The sequence below is a fragment of the Microcaecilia unicolor genome, chromosome 3 (genome assembly GCF_901765095.1).
Source record: "Microcaecilia unicolor chromosome 3, aMicUni1.1, whole genome shotgun sequence".
Taxonomy (NCBI): Eukaryota; Metazoa; Chordata; class Amphibia; order Gymnophiona; family Siphonopidae; genus Microcaecilia; species Microcaecilia unicolor.
The window spans coordinates 285,655,998-285,675,721 of NC_044033.1; the positions used below are offsets into that span (position 1 = coordinate 285,655,998).

Here is a 19,724-nt window from a genome sequence, read left to right on the forward strand (position 1 = left end):
CCCGATCCATAGGGTGTATTGCCCTCCAAATGTCCACTAGTTCTAATCCTGAACATAGCTGTATTACACTTTGCAGTTGTATTTATCTGTATAAGTATATATAAAATAATAAAAATTATAAATCTAATCCTGAACATAACAAGGGAATGCCTTTATCTGACGCACCTCCTCCTCTGCACGATCTATCCATTGAAGGTTCATGGACCATGTTAAAGTCCCCTCCCATAATTATGGGCAATTCCATCATGGGTGCTATTCTACATATCAAAGCTTTCACCCATCAGGGGTTATATATATTTGGTCCATAGATATTGCATAGTAGCACATGCTGTTTATTGAGAGATACTCTGATAAGCAAAAATCTCCCCCCCCCCCCCCCCGGGTCCCGCCAAAGCTGGTGTATCACTAAGTCCAGTCCCCTCCGCACCAGTACCAGGAGTCCAGATTTCCAGTTCAAAGCCGTGGAATCTGGCCCACCCACCATCGTTTAAACTTCTGGTGTTCCGCTGTCGATAAGTGTGTTTCCTGCAGAAATACTATATCTGCCTTATGTCTGTTTAAGGTTTGCAGGATTTTTTGCCTTTTTATCGGGGAGGACACTCCATTTACATTCCAAGAGATCAATTTAACCCTCTTTCCTATGGTGGTGATTCCTAAATATCATGTCCCAAGTCATTGTCCTAATTCCCACAGGGCTCCGTCCCAGCGAGCGGCTCCCCTGTTGATTTCCATAACTCTTCGCTAATTCTTTCCTTTTTGGAGATTCCCCGATCCGGGTGACTCAATAGAGCCAGGATAATAAAGAATATTAAAATTGATGCAGGTGCCAGCCACAACAAAAGAAAAAACAACAAAAAAAGTAAAAACAGAAAAAAAAGAAAATCACAAGCCCCCACCCTTCCTCCTCCCCTTCCCACAATACCCTGCATATTTACCCAGCCCATTAGTTCTCTATGGGCATAAGGTCCGTGTGAGAGTCCCTCCGTTCCCGACGCATTCCCCCGCCTCCCAGATGTAAAAATTGTTTATCCCAACGGCTCCCACATAGAACCACCCCACAAAAAAATTGCAAACAGTGCTTCAACCTTTAATGTTAAGTGACATCAGCCAACTATCTAGTTCATTCACTCTCTTGCACACATCCATTTTTCCCCTTCCACCCGTCTTTTCATAGCAAGTATGTTCGCTCAACATATATCTGCCATAGTCACCCATGTCGCCCGCTATACCTCCCGTCTGCCATCTCATCTAAATGAAACTTTTAATAAGGACCATTGCAGACTCCTTTTACACCATCTCATTTCACACCCCCTCATTCGCACATACAAACAGTCTAACATTCTAATTTTTTGAACAAAGTCTTATCTAAGAAAATCAATGAACTTTGCAGAAACCGTCTCTTCAGCCGTGTGCATTGATTATCTTCTCCGCTACTCCTTTGTTGGGCACTCTTGTCTCCATCTCTCTGTCAACATTTTCTGATCCTAATTGGAATTCCGGAGTATAGCTTACACGAACCCTCCAATTTCTTGTTTTTCAGCACCGGTCTGTACACAAACGTCCATCTCTAGTCAGCAATAGAGTTCATGCCTCCCATCATTCATTAAGATTCAGGTGCTAGGCGTCGCTTGTAGGCCTGTTACGAATACTTTTGCGACCTCTGGTGAATCAAAAAATTGCACCTTTCCATGTTTAAATATCTTAAGGCGCGCCGGATAAAGCAATGCAAATTGTATGTGCCGATTATGCAGTTCAGAACATATTGGGGTATAGGCTTTCCTGAGTCCTGCGAGTCTCGCTGAAAAATCCTGAAAACACAAAATTGTTCTGTTCTCGTGTTTCAAAGGACCCTTGAGTCTTATTGCCCGCAATATCTCCATTTTATGGGCGTAGTTGAAGATTTTGCATATAACAACTCGGGGTCTTTCCTCTGCCGAGCGCTTTGGTCCAAGCCTGTGCGCCCTTTCAATGCGCAAGGGTACAAGTCTCAGGGTCTCCATCAGCCAGGCCTCTAGGAACTTCTGTAATTCCACCTCTGGAATGGACTCCTGCAATCCGACAAATCTCAAATTTCCACGTCTGGATCAATTTTCCATATCATCCGATTTTTCTTCCAACGTTTTAATCTTGTTTTGCAAGGAAGCCGCCAGAGTATTCAGCTGTTGGACTTGGTCTTCCAGGTTGGTGACACGTTGGCAATATGTCGTGAACTCCCCCCGTAAAGCCTCGACACTGCCGCCAACACTGTCCAATTTAGTGGACACCGTTAACAGTTTCTTATCTTATCTTTCTTAGTGGTCTCGATCGCTTGTGTAACTTCAGTTACTATCTCCGACACCCATGCTGAACTTACTGAAGAGGTGCCTCCATCGCTACCCGCTGCCATCTTGGAGTCACACTTTGCGGGCTTCTCTTTCTCCTTTCTTGCCGATTTTGTAGTTGTCAAGGCTGAGATCCTCGCTGCCGGTCTCACAATGAAATTGGCAATCTTTATCTCACCCGCTCACTACTTTGGGAGCCTATTATCGGTCAAAAAAGGCGAGTATTTCACATCGAACCCGGAGCTCCTCTCACTCGCATCTGCTCTGTTAGCAAGACATCACGTGACCCCGCCTGACACATTTAAAGCGCATTCCACACGAGTGATTTCCTCTTCGTGGGCCGAAACAGGAGCACTCTCTCTTCAGGAGATCTGTAGTGTGGCTACTTGGGCTTCTAAGCTCTCCTTTGTCCGGCATTACAGGCTGGATGTTGCAGCGAAGTGGGACGTACAGTTTGGAGCGCAAGTGCTTGCTCGGGGAGTGGCATATTCCCGCCCTAACTAGGGAGTGCTTTTGTACATCCCATCAGTTAATGGATTCATCTGCTGTTGATGACAAGGAAGGGAAAATTAGGTTCTTACCTTGGTAATTTTCTTTCCTTTAGTCACAGCAGATGAATCCATGATCCCTCCCTGTCTGACTCTGTTTTATTTGTTCAGTTGTTTCCTGCAGACATGTTCCCTCATTGAGAGAAGTTGGAAAACAGTCTTCAGGATTTCTGTTCTCTTACAGGAGGTTGAGATCGTCCTTCCTTTGTGTGATTATTGCTCCTGTTCTGGGGCATTCGTTCGCTGTGAGGAAAGTTCATGTTATTCTACTTTGAGGATACACTCTGCTTTGGAAGTTTCAAATACAGAAGGCAGATGGAGCTAGCCGTCCATAGAGCACTATGGTTGTTCAGTGTTCTCTCTATCTCCACCTGCTGGTAGGCGGACATAACCCATCAGTTAATGGATTCATCTGCTGTGACTAAAGGAAAGAAAATTACCAAGGTAAGAACCTAATTTTCCCTTACCGGCAGCTTTCTCACTATGTGTATTATTTGTGTAAGAAGAATTGTTTTCTTGGGGGTTGCTAGGAAATTTTCAGATTCGTTTTTTAGGGCAGATTCTCCGTTCCCCATATCTATCTCAGATATCCACTAGGCCTTTTTCACTCTTCATCCTCCTACACTGTTACCATTGAGGCTTGGGCAGCTGAACTGGGCTTTGAGTGAATAATACAGAGTGTCACTTTTGCAGTATTATAAGAGCTTATTTTCTGCAAAGACAAGCCCATTGGACAGGGTGTGCCTTTAATTTGGAGGGCACGATCTCCCATGCCTTATGGTTCTGCCTAAAGATACAGCGCTTTTGGTTGGCTATCCTTCAATATTTGAAGACCTTGTTGGGGAAACATATCTGTATGTCCCCCTGGAATTAGTGATGGTCCAAACTGATTTATGTGGGTCCTTGAATAAGAGAGAGAAAATGCTTCCAAGCAAAGCTTGTGTTGTAGCAAAATGGTTAGACACAAGATACACCTCCCTTCCCACTGGCCTTGGAGGAATACTTTTTTTTTTTTTTTTTGCTCTTATGAAGTTTGAGGCAAGGGATGATTTCTTCAGACAAAAATGCTTGTTCTGGACTATTTGGGAAGCTTATTTTCAAGCCCTGCTTAGAGTGTGATAATTAACGAGCTTGAATTATAACCACTAAGATAAAATTCTGTTCTCCTTTGAAACAGGATGGGAGAGGGGTTGGTCTTTTTTGATTATAGGAATAAAGACAATTCCGACACAGCCCATTAGGGGGTTATCCATTGATGATTAATCTTTTCTCATTGTTCATTGTGATATTGTACTGTAAAAATCGTTTCAACTTAAAATAGTAAAATATGTTTGTAGTGTGTATGATGTGCATTATATCTTAAGTTTTTAATATACAATATTTTAGTGCATGGCTTTAAAAATATATTTTCATGTAATTTAAGATTGTTAACTTTGCAAGGCCATTTTTAAATATTATAGGTGTTTACTGTTTATGCAATGTCTCCATTAGGTTGAGGAAGGATTACTGCGTTATGAACTTTCAGAAAGTGTGGAGGGAATAGCCGGGGGATTCACTTATACCATTCATGGTATGTATTTGCAACTGGCTACAGGAGAGCAGAAAGAATACTGCATGCAGTTTTTAATTTAAATGAGGTACAATGATACGAACGCTATGATTTTTTGGAAAAATATTACATTTTTTACTTCCTACAAAGCAAGGTAAAACTGAATATGAGAACTGCCGTCAACTTGGTAGACTCATGTAAATTGTCGAAAGAAATAGCAGCATAACTAACTATCCCCCCTTGATTACTAAGTTGCGTGGCAATGCCGACACAGCCCATTCAAAGTGAATGGGCTATGTCAGCATTAGTGCATGGCAGCCACTAGCACAGTTTAGTAAATGAGGGTGAATCTAAGGAAAATTAAATTGTATTTTTCAAGATTTTATGTAACACTTCAAACATACAATCAGCTAACATACACACACATTTTGTTTACTAATGGTGTCATCAGTTATGTAGTAACACAAAAATTGTTGGGTAGCCTAATGAAAAGATTATTTCTCAAAAACTTAGTAAATTCTTGTACAAAAAGCAGCATGGACAACTGATTTCCAGTTGCAAGATCTCATTCTCCGAGGACAAGCAGGCTAATATTCTCACATGTGGGTGACGTCACCTGCATCGCTTGGTGAAGAGCATTAACAAGCTCTATATGTCTTTAACAGCACACGCGATCGTGGGGGACCAACAGTTTTTAAAAAAAATTTATATGAAGTCTTTATTGAAAATCAAAAGGCAGAAGACAGTGCAAACAGCCAAAATAATTCTGCAACAATACAACAGTATAAGAAAACCAGTAGATTACCAGTCTCCACCCCTGGCAACAATTGTATAGCAAGAAAACTTCAGGTTAACAGGTTTTTTATAATAAAAGAAACTCCCCAATACCCCCAACCACCCATGCTCCACCCTACCCTTTCCCTCCCACATGTCACGTGTGTATCAAAGAATGGAAGGGCAAACCAAAAAGTAAGATAGCAACAATCAAGCTGAATAATTTTGTAGAAAAGACTCTAAAACGACTTCCCTTTTGTGCAGCTAACAACCATTCCATATCACAAATGTACCAAAGCTTATTAATCCACTTCACCAAAGAGGGCAAAGGCCGCTGTTTCCAATGTGCAGCTAAGGTAACTTGAGCAGCACACATTGCATGTTGTACAAATAAAGCTTGTCGTTGTTTTAGTCCAGGCACTTTCTTGGGAAACAGAAATAAAACGGTGCCCAAGGAATTGAACGATCCAACCAGCATTGTAGCCGAAGCTGGACTGCTCTCCAAAAAGCCTGAGCTTTAATACAAGACCACAAGATATGCCCCATGGTGCCGGTCTCCCCACATCCCCTCCAGCATTGAGCAGAAGTGCCAGGAAAAATGTGTTGAAGACGAGCATAACTTTTACAGCATTTTTCTTAAAGGAACAGAAACAGAGACCCTCATCAATGCTTTTTTCCAAGGAGTTCCACTTTCATCAGCCAACCCCAGTCCCAGCTCTCGCTGCCAGTTTACACAGTGTAAAGTGTAGGGAGGAGAGCCTAATTATATAGGCAAGTAATTAACCCTCTGGTACTCCACGAGTCCTCACATAAATCTAAGAAAGAATCATCCCTTAATATTTTAGAATGAATGGATACCGAGGAAAGAAAATGGGATAATTATGTGTATGCAGATCTATCCTAAGGCATCAGGGAATATTTCTCCAGTAAGGAAGAAAAAGGTAACAAAGTCTCCTTATCAAACATCTGACCCTTATCTTAAGGCCTAATGAAGCCCAACACAAGAATAATTCCGAGGTTAGACCAGGTGGAAACAAGAGATTAAAAGCTATGGGCCCCTTCTCATATGGTAGCCACAGGCTGGGATCCTTCCTGTGCACCAGTTGTAAAGTTCACACAGGTTGGGTCCCTTCCTCCATGAGACGGACAAAGCTGTGCCCTTGGAGCAGGCTTGGAGAAAGGATCAGCATCCAGGGTGCCATGGAGAGGTGTAACAGTAGATGCTCCCTCATCAGATTATGTTTCTTTTGCTGGTGAGTAATGCATTTACTGTTTCTTAACCATTTGGATAGAAAAGCTCTGGATTATGAGGCAGGAGATTAGCAGGAGGTTAGCTTGGAGGTTGTCCATTTTGTAGTTCTACCCCCTTTCCCCACACTGATATTGCCATCCACGCACTGTAAGCTGCTCAGACATGCTTTTTATGGGCAGGATAGGAAGTCTTTAACAAACTTAGGAGATGGGCTGGAAGTTGAGTGTAGAGGTTGAAATAAATTAGCTGGAAAGGTGGAGAGGTGACTGACTGGAGTCAGGAGATACAGGCTTATTTTCGAAAGAGAAGGACACCCATCTTTTGACACAAATGGGTGTCCTCCCAGGGTCACCCAAATCGGCATAATCGAAAGCCGATTTTGGCTGTCCCCAACTGCTTTCCGTCACGGGGACGAACAAAGTTCTCGGGGGGGGGGGGGGGGGTGTCGGAAGCATAGTGAAGGCGGGTATTGGGCGTGCCTAACACATGGGCATCCTCGACCCATAATGGAAGAAAAAGGGCTTCCTTTCACTTAAGCTGCAAACGTCCAACTGTTCGTCAGGGACGTCCTTTTTTGTTTTTGTGAGTGAAGGACGTCTATGTTAGGCACTTTAGAAGGACATCCCTGATGAGCACTTTTTTTTTCCTTCCGATTTCCCTCAAAGCAGCCCCAACGAGTGGTGCAGACCTCCCATTAGGGTTTCCACGGTAAGGGAATCAGAAAATGGTAGTGCATCTCACTACAATACGATTTATACACATTGGGATACTAATTTGCTCATCTGCATTCCGTTTTCGTTAGCTGCTACCGTGATCGGAAAATGGCTCGGAGAAGCCTTTTGTGCATGCCACGGTTTACTACTTGCTCGTTAATTGCTGATTAAGTTTAGTGCATCTGGCCCTTGGTCCCGTTTTTTTCAGGACTAAGCTTCAAAAAGGTGTCCTGTAGGATAAATCGCAGATAATAAATTACCTGTGTCCAGGTTCCCCTAAGTAGAACTATCTGCAAGCAAATAATCCTGAATTAGGTCTAGGGGTGGGAACCTTGGAACCTAGCCAAATACTTCCGTTAGAAAGAACTGTAGCTGAGACTGTAGGCTGATATATATATATATATTAGATTTATTATAGTATATCAGGTAAGAAAATAGAGCTAAGGTATACAAAATAGAACTCTGCAAGCTTTGGCTGAATACAAAATCACTGGCTGATAAAAAATTACACTCATGCGTCACACTACTAAACACTAATTCTTATTGGTTACCAGATAAAATTACACCACTGATCAGTCACACTATGTTACGAGGTAGTACAGTTATTAGCAGCTTCTCCTGATCACAAGTACGACGGCACCAGCCTTCTGCTCAGGTAAATACCACTAACTAGCCCCCGACTAGTAGGAAATGAATCACCGTGTTTCTCACCAGGCTTAGACCTCAGGGTCGTCTCTCTCGGGAGCTGGCACGGGACACCTCACAGACTCAAGCTGGATTCACAGCGAGTCTCAGTCGCAGCTGGAAGGGAAATCTGCAGCAGATAAGGAGGTCACTGGTCACGCAGGGCAGGTACAGCTGAACCATGATACTTTCCTCCAGATACACAGTTCATCAGTTGGTGGACCTTATTAGGTCTCACTGGTCTTCTTTTCACCTCCACCTTCTTCCAAGGCTTCCGAATAACTCTTTCTTTATTCCCGCTCTCCCCGTACCTCTTGGTCTGGTGGCTGCAGGAACCATACTGGATCTTCCTCAGCTCACTGCCTGGCAAGAACAGTTCGTTGTTCTTGACCTTCAAGTTGTTACATTTTGGAATGCATTTTCTGTTTCTCACCCGCCTTGCTGGAGCCAGCCTCTCAGGGAGATAAGGGGGCCTGCTTTGCCCACAGCATGTCCTTGGTGTTGAGCTTCTGCTGTAATTTTCCACAAGCTGCAAAGCTGTTACTTCCTGACACAGAGATGTGCGGGTCAGAGTTTACAGTCTCCATTTGCTGTCATAGGATTATACAGGCCAAGGCCCGCAAGGTGAGACACACAGGGAAATACTCCTACAGTCCCAACTGACCACTGGAGGGAATCGGGGATGACCTCCCCAGTGGTCACCAACCCCCTCCCACCCAAAACATTTTTTTTAATTTTTTTGCCAGCCTTTATGCCAGCCTCAAATGTCATACCCAGCTCCATGACAGCAGTATGCAGGTCCCTGGAGCAGTATTTAGTGGGTGCAGTGCACTTCAGGCCTGGAGGCCCAGGCCATACATATTCCACGAATTAGAAAAGAAAGACGGAAGTCCAAAAGACAGCCAGCCTGGTTGAAAAGTGAGGTGAAGAAAGCTATTAGGGCTAAAAGAAACGCCTTCAGAAAATGGAAGAAGGAACCGTCTGAAAATAACAAGAAGCAGCATAAGGAGTGTCAATGCAAATGCAAGGCGCAGATAAAGAAGGCCAAGAGGGATCATGAAAAAAAGATAGCATTAGAGGCAAAAAAACATAGTAAAAATTTTTTTCGGTATATTAAAAGCAGGAAGCTGGCAAAAGAATCGGTTGGGCCACTGGATGACCGAGGGGTAAAAGGGGCGATTACAAAGACTTAGCGGAGAAACTGAATGAATTCTTTGCTTCGGTCTTCACCGAGGAAGATTTGGGTGGGATACCGGTGTCGGAAATGGTATTTCAAGTGGACGAGTCGGAGAAACTTACTGACTTCACGGTAAACCTGGAGGTCGTAATGGGGCAGTTCAGCAAACTGAAGAGTAGCAAATCTGGACCGGATGGTATTCATCCTAGAGTGCTGATAGAACTAAAAAATGAGCTTGCGGAGCTACTGCTAGTGATATGCAACTTATCCTTAAAATCAAGCGTGGTACCGGAAGATTGGAGGGTGGCCAATGTAACGCCGATTTTTAAAAAAGGCTCCAGGGGAGATCCGGGAAATTATAGACCGGTGAGTCTGATGTCAGTGCCGGGGAAAATGGTAGAGGCTATTATTAAAAACAAAATTTCAGAGCACATCCGAGTACATGGATTACTGAGACCGAGTCAGCACGGCTTTTGTGTGGGGAAATCTTGCCTGACCAATTTACTTCAATTCTTTGAAGGAGTAAACAAACGTGGACAAAGGGGAACCGGTTGATATCTGGATTTCCAAAACGTGTTTGACAAGGTACCTCATGAAAGGCTACAGAGGAAATTGGAGGGTCATGGGATAGGAGGAAATGTCCTATTGTGGATTAAAAACTGGTTGAAGGATAGGAAACAGAGAGTGGGGTTAAATGGGCAGTATTCACAATGGAGAAGGGTAGTTAGTGGGGTTCCTCAGGGGTCTGTGCTAGGACCGCTGCTTTTTAATATATTTATAAATGATTTAGAGATGGGAGTAACTAGCGAGGTAATTAAATTTGCTGATGACACAAAGTTATTCAAAGTTGTTAAATCGCGACAGGATTGTGAAAAATTACAAGAGACTGGGAGACTGGGCGGCTAAATGGCAGATGACGTTTAATGTGAGCAAGTGCAAGGAGATGCATGTGGAAAAAAAGAACCCGAATTATAGCTACGTCATGCAAGGTTCCACGTTAGGAGTTACAGACCAAGAAAGGGATCTGGGTGTCGTCGTCGATAATACACTGAAACCTTCTGCTCAGTGTGCTGCTGCGGCTAGGAAAGCGAATAGAATGTTGGGTATTATTAGGAAAGGTATGGAAAACAGGTGTGAGGATGTTATAATGCTGTGCGACCGCACCTTGAGTATTGTGTTCAATTGTGGTCGCCGTATCTCAAGAAAGATATAGTAGAATTGGAAAAGGTGCAGAGAAGGGCGACTAAAATGATAGTGGGGATGGGACGACTTCCCTATGAAGAAAGATTAAGGAGGCTAGGGCTATTCAGCTTGGAGAAGAGACGGCTGAGGGGAGACATGATAGAGGTATATAAAATAATGAGTGGAGTGGAACAGGTGGATGTGAAGTGTCTGTTCACGCTTTCCAAAAATACTAGGACTAGGGGGCATGCGATGAAACTACAGTGTAGTAAATTTAAAACAAATCGGAGAAAATGTTTCTTCACCCAACGTATAATTAAACTCTGGAATTCGTTGCCAGAGAAAGTGGTGAAGGCGGTTAGCTTAGCAGAGTTTAAAAAGGGGTTAGACGGTTTCCTAAAGGACAAGTCCATAAACCGCTACTAAATGGACTTGGGAAAAATCCACAATTCCAGGAATAACATGTATAGAATGTTTGTACATTTGGGAAGCTTGCCAGGTGCCCTTGGCCTGGATTGGCCTCTGTCGTGGACAGGATGCTGGGCTCGATGGACCCTTGGTCTTTTCCCAGTATGGCATTACTTATGTACTTACTTATGTACTTATCTTCTTCATTTGGGTCCTTTTTCCATTCTTTGAAAGACAATCTTTTGGCTGTAACAACCTCTTTTACTTTGCCTTTTAACCATGCTGGCTGTCGTCTGCTCTTCTTTCCACCTTTGGAAATACATGGAATGCATCTGGTCTAGGCTTCAAAGAAGGTATTTTTGAATAACATCCATGCCCGATTTAGCATCCAGCCCTTAGCAGCCAATCCTTTTAGCTTTTTTTTTTAAACCATTTTACTCATTTTATTATAGTCACCCTTTTGAAAATTAAATGCAGCTACAGTAGATTTCCTTTGCAGGTTCAGCTCAGATAGTAGCTCAAACTTGAACATGTTATGATCACTGTTTCCCACGGGACCCAACACACCACCAAGGACCAGATCCAAAATGACTCCCCCTCTTGTCAGTTCCTGGACCAGTTGCTTCAAGAAGCAGTTGTTTATTACATCTAGAAATTTTATCTCCCTGGCACTCTTTGATATAACAGCAGGTACATTCTCTGTCCCTAGAGGGCTAACAATCTAAGATTTTTTTTGTACCTGGGGTAATGGATGGTTAAGTGACTTGCTCAAGATCACAAGGAGCAGCAATAGGAATCGAACCCAGGTTGCCACGATTAAACCCAGCTGCGCTAACCATTAGGCTACTCCTCCTCAAAAGCATTCAAATTATAGTCTCACAGGAAGAGGGTGGGGTGGATTAGGTGAGAAACAGGGAGAAGTGGGTGCATGAGAGCCAGGGAGAAATGGATGAGAGATAAGAGGGTGGCAAAGCAGTAGAATATTATCTAATATAATAAAACGCACCCTCAACGTTCTGAGGACAACGTTCTGAAGCCATCTGACGTCACTCCCAGGCTGAAGGGTTCGTGGATTCATGGTGTGAAGCCTTCAAGCCAGCCAGTCGTCTCTGCCCCGCCCTCGCGTCAAACGTCATGACGTCGAGGGCGGGGAAAAAAAAAACCAATTCTGGCAGCGCAGCGTCAGGGAAGGAGGCGGCGCTCCCGATGTCTCTAGCCTTCCCTTCGCTGTGTTCCGCCTTCTTTTGACGTCAAGGATGACGTCAGAAGAAGGCGGAACACAGTGAAGGGAAGGCTAGACGTCGAGAGCGCCGCCTCCTTCCCTGACGCTTCGCTGCCGGAACCGCCACGGAGGTAAATTTAAAAAGAAGAAAAAAAAAAAAAAGGAAGGTTGGGGGGAGAGAAGAGGGTGGCCAGTAAAGTAGAACAATGGGAGCGGGAGGCCAGGGGAGAAACGACAGCATGGATGCGAAGGGGGGGGAGAAGAGGGCGGGCCAGGCTGGGACATGGGAGAGAGAGGAGCATGGATGCGAGGGGGGTCATGGAAGGGAGAGAGGGGACTTGCTGGAAAAGGAAGAATGGAGGCGGCAGGGAACAGAGGAGCATGGATGGGCATGGATTGGGAGGGCAGGGCTCAGGGAGAGAGGGGAATTGCTGGAAAGGGATGAATGGAGGGGGCAGGGGACAGAGGAGCATGGATGGGCATGGATTGGGAGGGCAGGGCTCAGGGAGAGAGGGGAATTGCTGGATAGGGATGAATGGAGGGGACAGATGGGCATGGATGGATATGGATTGCAGGGCTCAGGGAGAGAGGGGAATTGCTGGATGAATGGAGGGGCCAGGTGACAGAGGAGCATGGATGGGCATGGATTGGGAGGGCAGGGCTCAGGGAGAGAGGGGAATTGCTGGATAGGGATGAATGGAAGGGGACAGATGGGCATGGATGGATATGGATTGCAGGGCTCAGGGAGAGAGGGGAATTGCTGGATGAATGGAGGGGCCAGGTGACAGAGGAGCATGGATGGGCATGGATTGGGAGGGCAGGGCTCAGGGAGAGGGGAATTGCTGGATAGGGATGAATGGAGGGGACAGATGGGCATGGATGGATATGGATTGCAGGGCAGGGCTCAGGGAGAGAGGGGAATTGCTGGATAGGGATGAATGGATGGGGCAGGTGACAGAGGAACATGGATGGGCATGGATTGGGAGGGCAGGGCTCAGGGAGAGAGGGGAATTACTGGAAAGGGATGAATGGAGGGGGCAGGGGACAGAGGAGCATGGATGGGCATGGATTGGGAGGGCAGGGCTCAGGGAGAGAGGGGAATTGCTGGATAGGGATGAATGGAGGGGACAGATGGGCATGGATGGATATGGATTGCAGGGCAGGGCTCAGGGAGAGAGGGGAATTGCTTGTTAGGGATGAATGGAGGGGCCAGGTGACAGAGGAGCATGGATGGGCATGGATTGGGAGGGCAGGGCTCAGGGAGAGGGGAATTGCTGGATAGGGATGAATGGAGGGGACAGGTGACAGAGGAGCATGGATGGGCATGGATTGGGAGGGCAGGGCTCAGGGAGAGAGGGGAATTGCTGGAAAAGGAGGAATGGAGGGGGCAGGGGACAGATGGGCATGGATTGGGAGGGCAGGGCTCACACTCTCTCTCTCATATACAATGTCTTTCTGACTCTCACTCTCACACACTCTGTCTCACACTGTATCACATTCACTCTCTATGTGCCACACAGTCACTTACACACTCGCTTGGTCTCATACACTCACTTTCACAGAGAATCTGTGTCTCACACACACTCTCTCTCTCGCCCACACACACACACTCTCTCTCACACTGTGTCTCACATACACACTTGCACACACTCTCATTCTCACACACACACTCTCTCACAAACACACTCTCACAAACACACTCACACCCAGACTCACTCTCTCTCTCTCTCACACACACACACACACACACACACACACACACACACACACACACACTCACACTTTCACTCTGACTCTCAAACAGTCACTCTCACATACACTCTCCCAAACATACACACTCCGAGGAAAACCTTGCTAGCGCCCGTTTCATTTGTGTCAGAAACGGGCCTTTTTTACTAGTGGTTTATAATGGGCTAGAAAACCCAGGCTCAAATGATCAGAAGCAAATGCTGGCACTAGACGCCATAAGCGCCAGTATAACACCCGCGTTTGCTTGTGCCCTAGAATCAGCTGCCAAGCGCAAGAAACAACGCGCTGATTGACTCTGACCGCTAATTGAATGCAAATGTATGCAAACGCGGGTCTCCTGAATTCCTCCTTTATGTCAGTGTGCCAAACAAGGGCGCTGCTCCTGCTGCAAACCCTACAACACCTTGGAGTTAGAGTTTGCCAGCAAGGGAGGAATGGGGGAGACCAACAGACGAGGTTTGACAGGTCTGGGATTTTCTCCTGGACATGTCAAACCTAAGCATGCCCCCCAAAGACAAGGCCTGGAGGTCCAGTGGGACCACTACTCCCACCCCCAACACTAACAAGACCCTAGCCCTCCACACTCCCCCCCACGCAGCCTAACTCGAAGTTGGAGGAGGGACTTCTCCTCAAAATGGCGGTGCTCTGCCTGGTGTATCTTAGGATAAACTGGGTGGGGCTTAACTTCTAAATAAGGATTAAGCCCCACCAAGCACATCCCAGGATGCACCAGGCAGGGCACCACCATTTTGAGAAGGTGCCCACAGAGGAGGGAAGGAATGCTAGTCCTTCCCTCCTCCCTCTAACTTCGAGGTAGGCCATGAGGGGAGGGATGCCGGAGCAGGAGTGGAGGACTACCTTTCCCACTGGACCACCAGGGTCTTGTTAGTGTTGGGGGTGGGGGCTAGCGGTCCCACTGGACCACCAAGATCTTTTTGGTGTTTGGGGGGAGTCGGGCTTAGGTTTAATAGGTCCGGGAGAAAATCCTGGACCTGGAAAACCTCTTTTGCTGTTTGATAGGTCTGGGCTTTTTTTTTTTTTTTGACAGTCCAGATCTGTCAAACGACTTCTGGGGGAGGATTGTGCCTTGGACGTGCCCAAACACAATCCTCCCACAGAAGTATCCCTATGATCAAAACTAATAGTGCACCTAAATTTGCAAGCTATTAGCTCTGATCATAGGGGCGTTAATGCCCTGCGCTGTTCCGGCGCTAATTTTAGGGCGCTATTTGGAACAGTGCGGGGCTTCTGATCATCTGCACCCCAGATCTATGTTAAGTCCTGTCTGGTGGGTGTCAAAATATTTCATCATTTTGACTTCAAAGTTCTTACGTTCCTGGATTGTCCTAAAGTTTTCTTTTAGTATTCTCACCATAAAATCATTGATGCAGTGTTCTGGTTTTGTAAAGTGCTATACCACAGAGGTGACATCCTTTTTTTTTGTTTGTTTTTTATTTATAAACTCTTTTACAATATATTTTCAAGCATAATATCTTGAAAGAAAGTGAAACATATTCCTTAATACATAACAAAAAAGGAAATTAAAATATACCAACGATGTTACAGAATTCACTGAAGTCCTACAACTAGGGATTTCAAGACTTAATACAGAGGAACAAACAAAAAAGTCATTAAAGTGAGGAAATCTCAGCCGAAATCCAGGCCAAAGTATCAGCCTGCCTGTCTGACTTTGCTGCCTGGATGTCTCAGCGTCATCTGAAACTAAACCTCCCCTCATCCGCTTTCCGAAGCTGTTGCTGGGTGTCCTTCGCCGAAACTCCCTCACCACTTGGGGCGGACGTCAGCGAACCAGGAAGCGAGGGAACTCGCTCCTATTGGCTGTGGGGGTGGAACTTTCTGCTTGGGGATGAGAGTTGTTTCAAGCTTGAGGGACGCCGAAAATTCCTCCATAATGCCAGCGTCTCGCCTCGAGTCAGCCCCGAGTTCAACGCCTGACCTCCGCTGCACAAACCGATCCAACGGTCCAGGTACTTGGGAAGGGGTCTGGGAAACACGGGCAGCAGCCCTTCCTCGACGCTTAGGCATCACTCAAAACGCTACTGCAGCAGCAAGGCGCGTTAGCGTGCGGCCATCTTGGAATCCACAGAGGTGACATCCTGGTTGGCATTGTCATGTTTCATATGGTGTCTAAGGGGATTAAATCTCATTTTTACCATCTGGCTTGTTTCTCCAATATAGCACCCTTCTTCATACTTTTTACACTAAATGATATATACCATATTTGAAGATATGCTGAATGTTTTTCCCATGTGAATGACTGTGGGATCCTGTGAAATGTGTTGGCACAGTTTGCAGCCAAATATATTGCAGGGATGTGTGCCACTCTCTTTTTTTTTAGCTTCTATCAGGCAGTGGTGTAGCTACGGGGGGGGGGGGGGGGGGGGCAGTGGGGGCTTGGGCCCCCAAATTGGCTCTGGGGCCCCTGGTTTGGCTGGCAGAGGGCCCCAACCCCTGCCAGCTGAAGTCTTTTTCCCGTGCTAGTCTCGCCGCTACCCTGCTCTTCTCAGTTGTGCTATAAACGCTCGTTTTAGTGAAACTGAGCATTTGCAACACGGTGCAACTGAGAACAGAGCAGGGCAGGAAATACAAGACCAGAGTGGGACAAATGCTTCAGCTGGCAGGGGCTAGGTACCCCCACCAGACAAAGGCCAAGTTAATATTCAGAGCTGGCAGTTCTATTTGGCTGCTAAACTTAGCCGGCGATGCGCTGAATATTATGGCTAGCCGGTTATATTGCACGAAATAGCCAGTTAGCCACTATGTACTAAACTCTAATATTCAGCAGAGAAAACCAGCTATCTCAAACTGAATATTAGTGCTTAGCCGGTTAAGTGCTATTTAACTGGCCAGGTTAAATAGCACTGAATATCAGCTGGAAAGTTTATTGGCAACAAAGCCAAGAGAAGGCCCATAAGGGCCATTAAAAGCTGTTCCAAAGAGAAGAGAAAGCTGTACCCCACCCTAAAATTCTAAATCTACAAACTAATACATTCATTACATTTTTACACTAGTATATTTAATTATTCCATTATACCACATTTATTTATTTATTTATCACATTTGTATCCCATTTTTTTCCCACTGATTGCAGGCTCAAAGTGGCTTACAATAGTACTGTAATAAAGTTGCAATGCAAATAAGTACAGTTTTGCAAATTGAGAAACAAGGTAAGAATAAGAATTGAACAACAATAGTTATTAAGTAAAATAGAATTAACAATTAATCAGTAATAAAATGAGGAAGATAATAACGTGTAATTAGTGTCCATTGGGTCATATGATGGTAAAGTATAATTCTGATTAAGTTGAACCTGGGGAATAAGTCTTTTTAAACAATACTGATTTCAATAATTTCCTAAAGTTTAGGTAGTTCTGGGTAGATTTTACTGGTTTGGGTAGGGCATTCCACAGTTGAGTGCCAATGTAAGTGAAATTTGAGGCGTAAATTGGTTTATATTTTAAGCCGTTACAATCTGGATAGTGTAAGTTCAAATATGATCATGAGGTACTGGATCTGTTTCTGGGTGGTAAGTCAACCAGTTCAAGCATATATTCAGGTACCTCACTGTAGATTATCCTGTGAATTAATGTACATATTTAATCTCTCTGAGTGGATTTGCAGATTCGAATTTGAGTTTACAGAAGTGTTTCTCAAACAGCCATTTCTCATCTGATCACGTGGAGGGGCATAATCGAATGGGGCGCCTAAGGTTTCCTGAGGACATCCTCGCAGGACATCCCAGTGAAGGGGCGGGGAAACCCGTATTATCGAAACAAGATGGGCGTCCCTCTTTCGTTTCGATAATACGGTCGGGGACGCCCAAATCTTGACATTTAGGTCGTCCCTAGAGATGGTTGCCCTTAGACTTGGTCATTTCTGATTTTCGGCAATAATGGAAACTAAGGATACCCATCTCAGAAATGACCAAATGCAAGCCCTTTGGCCGTGGCAGGAGCCAGCATTCGTAGTGCACTGGTCCCCCTCACATGCCAGGACACCAACCTAGGGGGCACTGCAGTGGACTTCAGAAAAAGCTCCCAGGTACATAGCTCCCTTACCTTGTGTGCTGAGCCCCCCCCAAAACCCACTTCCCACAACTGTACACCACTACCATAGCCCTAAGGGGTGAAGGGGGACACCTACATGTGGGTACAGTGGGTTTCTGCTGGGTTTTGGAGGGCTCACATTTACCACCACAAGTGTAACAGGTGGGGGGATGGGCCTGGGTCCGCCTGCCTGAAGTGCACTGCACCCACTAAAACTGCTCCAGGGACCTGCATACTGCTGTCATGGAGCTGGGTATGATATTTGAGGCTGGCAAAAAATATTAAAAAAAATTTTTTTTGAGGGTGGGAGGGGGTTATTGACCACTGGGGGGAGTAAGGGGAGGTCATAACCGATTCCCTCCGGTGTTCATCTGGTCAGTTTAGAGCACCTTTTTGTGGCTTGGTCGTAAGAAAAAAAGGACCAAGTAAAGTCGGCCTTCTCTCTAACGTCCCTGTTTTTCTTACCTGCCTGAACTGACCTCAAGCACAGTCCCCTCCAAGGTTGTTTTCAGCTTGCCCCCCCCCTACAAGATCGGAGCGTACGAGGACGTCAAAATCAAAACTTTTTGGATGTCCCTCCCTTCAGGTCTCTCTCAGCCAATCCCAGCACGTTTAGCTGTTACCAGTATCAGCTAAAAGCGCTGGCATTGGCTGAGAGAGACCTGGATGGAGGGACGTCCAAAATGTTTTGATTTGGACATCCTCGCATGTCCCGATTCTGTGTGTGTTTGTGGGGGGAGTGGGGGGGGGGGGCGCAAGCTGAAAACAATCTTGGAGGGGACTGTGCTTGTGGTCAGTTCAGGCAGGTAAGAAAAACAGGGACGTCCTTCTTTTTTTCTTCAGAGAAGTCCTTCCTGATTGCACATAAGAAAAACACGTCCAAGAAGGACGCCCATCACTTGGGACACTTAGCTTGTTCTTTTTTTTTAGATGGGTGTTAGGCGCTTTTTGGACGTATTTGGCATGCGTAGAGCAGCCAGCATAACGCTTGGCTGCTCTGCGCATGCTCGACCGGCCGACTGGCTAACGAGGGAATAGAGAATGCAAGTGAGCTACAATGAGCAGCTCATTTGCATTTCCTTTCCTTGATGCATTCCCGTTGCTTACTGATTCGCTAAGGAATCGGTAAGCAACGGGCATTAACGATTGTTTTAGTGCATCTCCCTGCAATTGAAGCCGGCGAAATGCTTGTCAAGGCCAGCTTTCTTTTTTCCATTATCGGGCGAAGCTGGCCATCTCTAAGCACACCCCTGTCCTGCCTTTGCTACCCTACCGAAACGCCCCCTTGAAGTTTGGCTGGCTTCACGACGGAAAGCAGTTGGTGCCGGCTAAAATTGGCTTTCAATTATACTGATTTGGCTGGCTTCAGGAGATGGCAAGCCATCTCCCGATTTGTGTCGGAAGATGGCCGACGATCTCTTTCAAAAATAAGCTGGCTAGGCATAATATTCTTGATCTTACTTTGTATCCCTGTCACGGCTCCCGTAGGAATAGTGAGTTCCTGTGCCAAACACAAGTTTGGCGGCCGGACAATCCTGGCAGAAGCTGATGAACCGGACTCAGGAACCTCTTCCAGGCACAGGAAACGACAGCAGAGGACAGGATCAGTCCACGTCCCAGGCAGGTGAACGGTACAGCAGTGGTCAAAGTCCAGACAAGGTATCAAGGCAGGCAAAGCAGTGGTCAAAGTCCAGGCAAGGTGTCAAGGCAGACCAAGTCAAACAATCAAGAGAAGGAACCCAACGAAGCACCAGCAGCGTTAGAGGAGTCTTCCTGCCTCTAAATAGTTCTCCCCTACGGGATCCGCAAATCAGCTGGCAGGATGCAGAGGTGAAAGGTCCAATTGAACCCTGAGTCAGGCAACGGCTGCTCGGATAGGTCCGCTGTCAGAAGAAGGTGGAGTCTGGGCGAAACCGGCCAATCTGGATAAGGCAAGGCAGGGCCGAGGTTCCTGACTCCAAGTCTGGAAGAAGAAATCCCCCTAGGAACGCTGGCGCCGCCAATATGGCTGGCGTTCCAAGAAACAGTAGTAGCCCACGAGTGCTGCAACGGCAGCAGGAAAAAAAAAACAGTACCCA

At 45.9% G+C, this 19,724-nt stretch overlaps 1 protein-coding gene across 4 annotated transcripts in view; it reads left to right on the forward strand.

Moving 5' to 3' along the window:
• B3GALNT2 (beta-1,3-N-acetylgalactosaminyltransferase 2) overlaps window positions 1–19,724 on the forward strand; it is a 362,190-nt gene that overhangs the window by 234,900 nt on the left and 107,566 nt on the right. For all 4 annotated transcript variants that reach the window (XM_030198137.1, XM_030198139.1, XM_030198138.1 and 1 more), the window contains one exon: window positions 4,361–4,439. In XM_030198137.1, coding sequence (XP_030053997.1) covers window positions 4,361–4,439 — 79 coding nt within the window. The remainder of the gene's footprint in view (window positions 1–4,360; window positions 4,440–19,724) is intronic.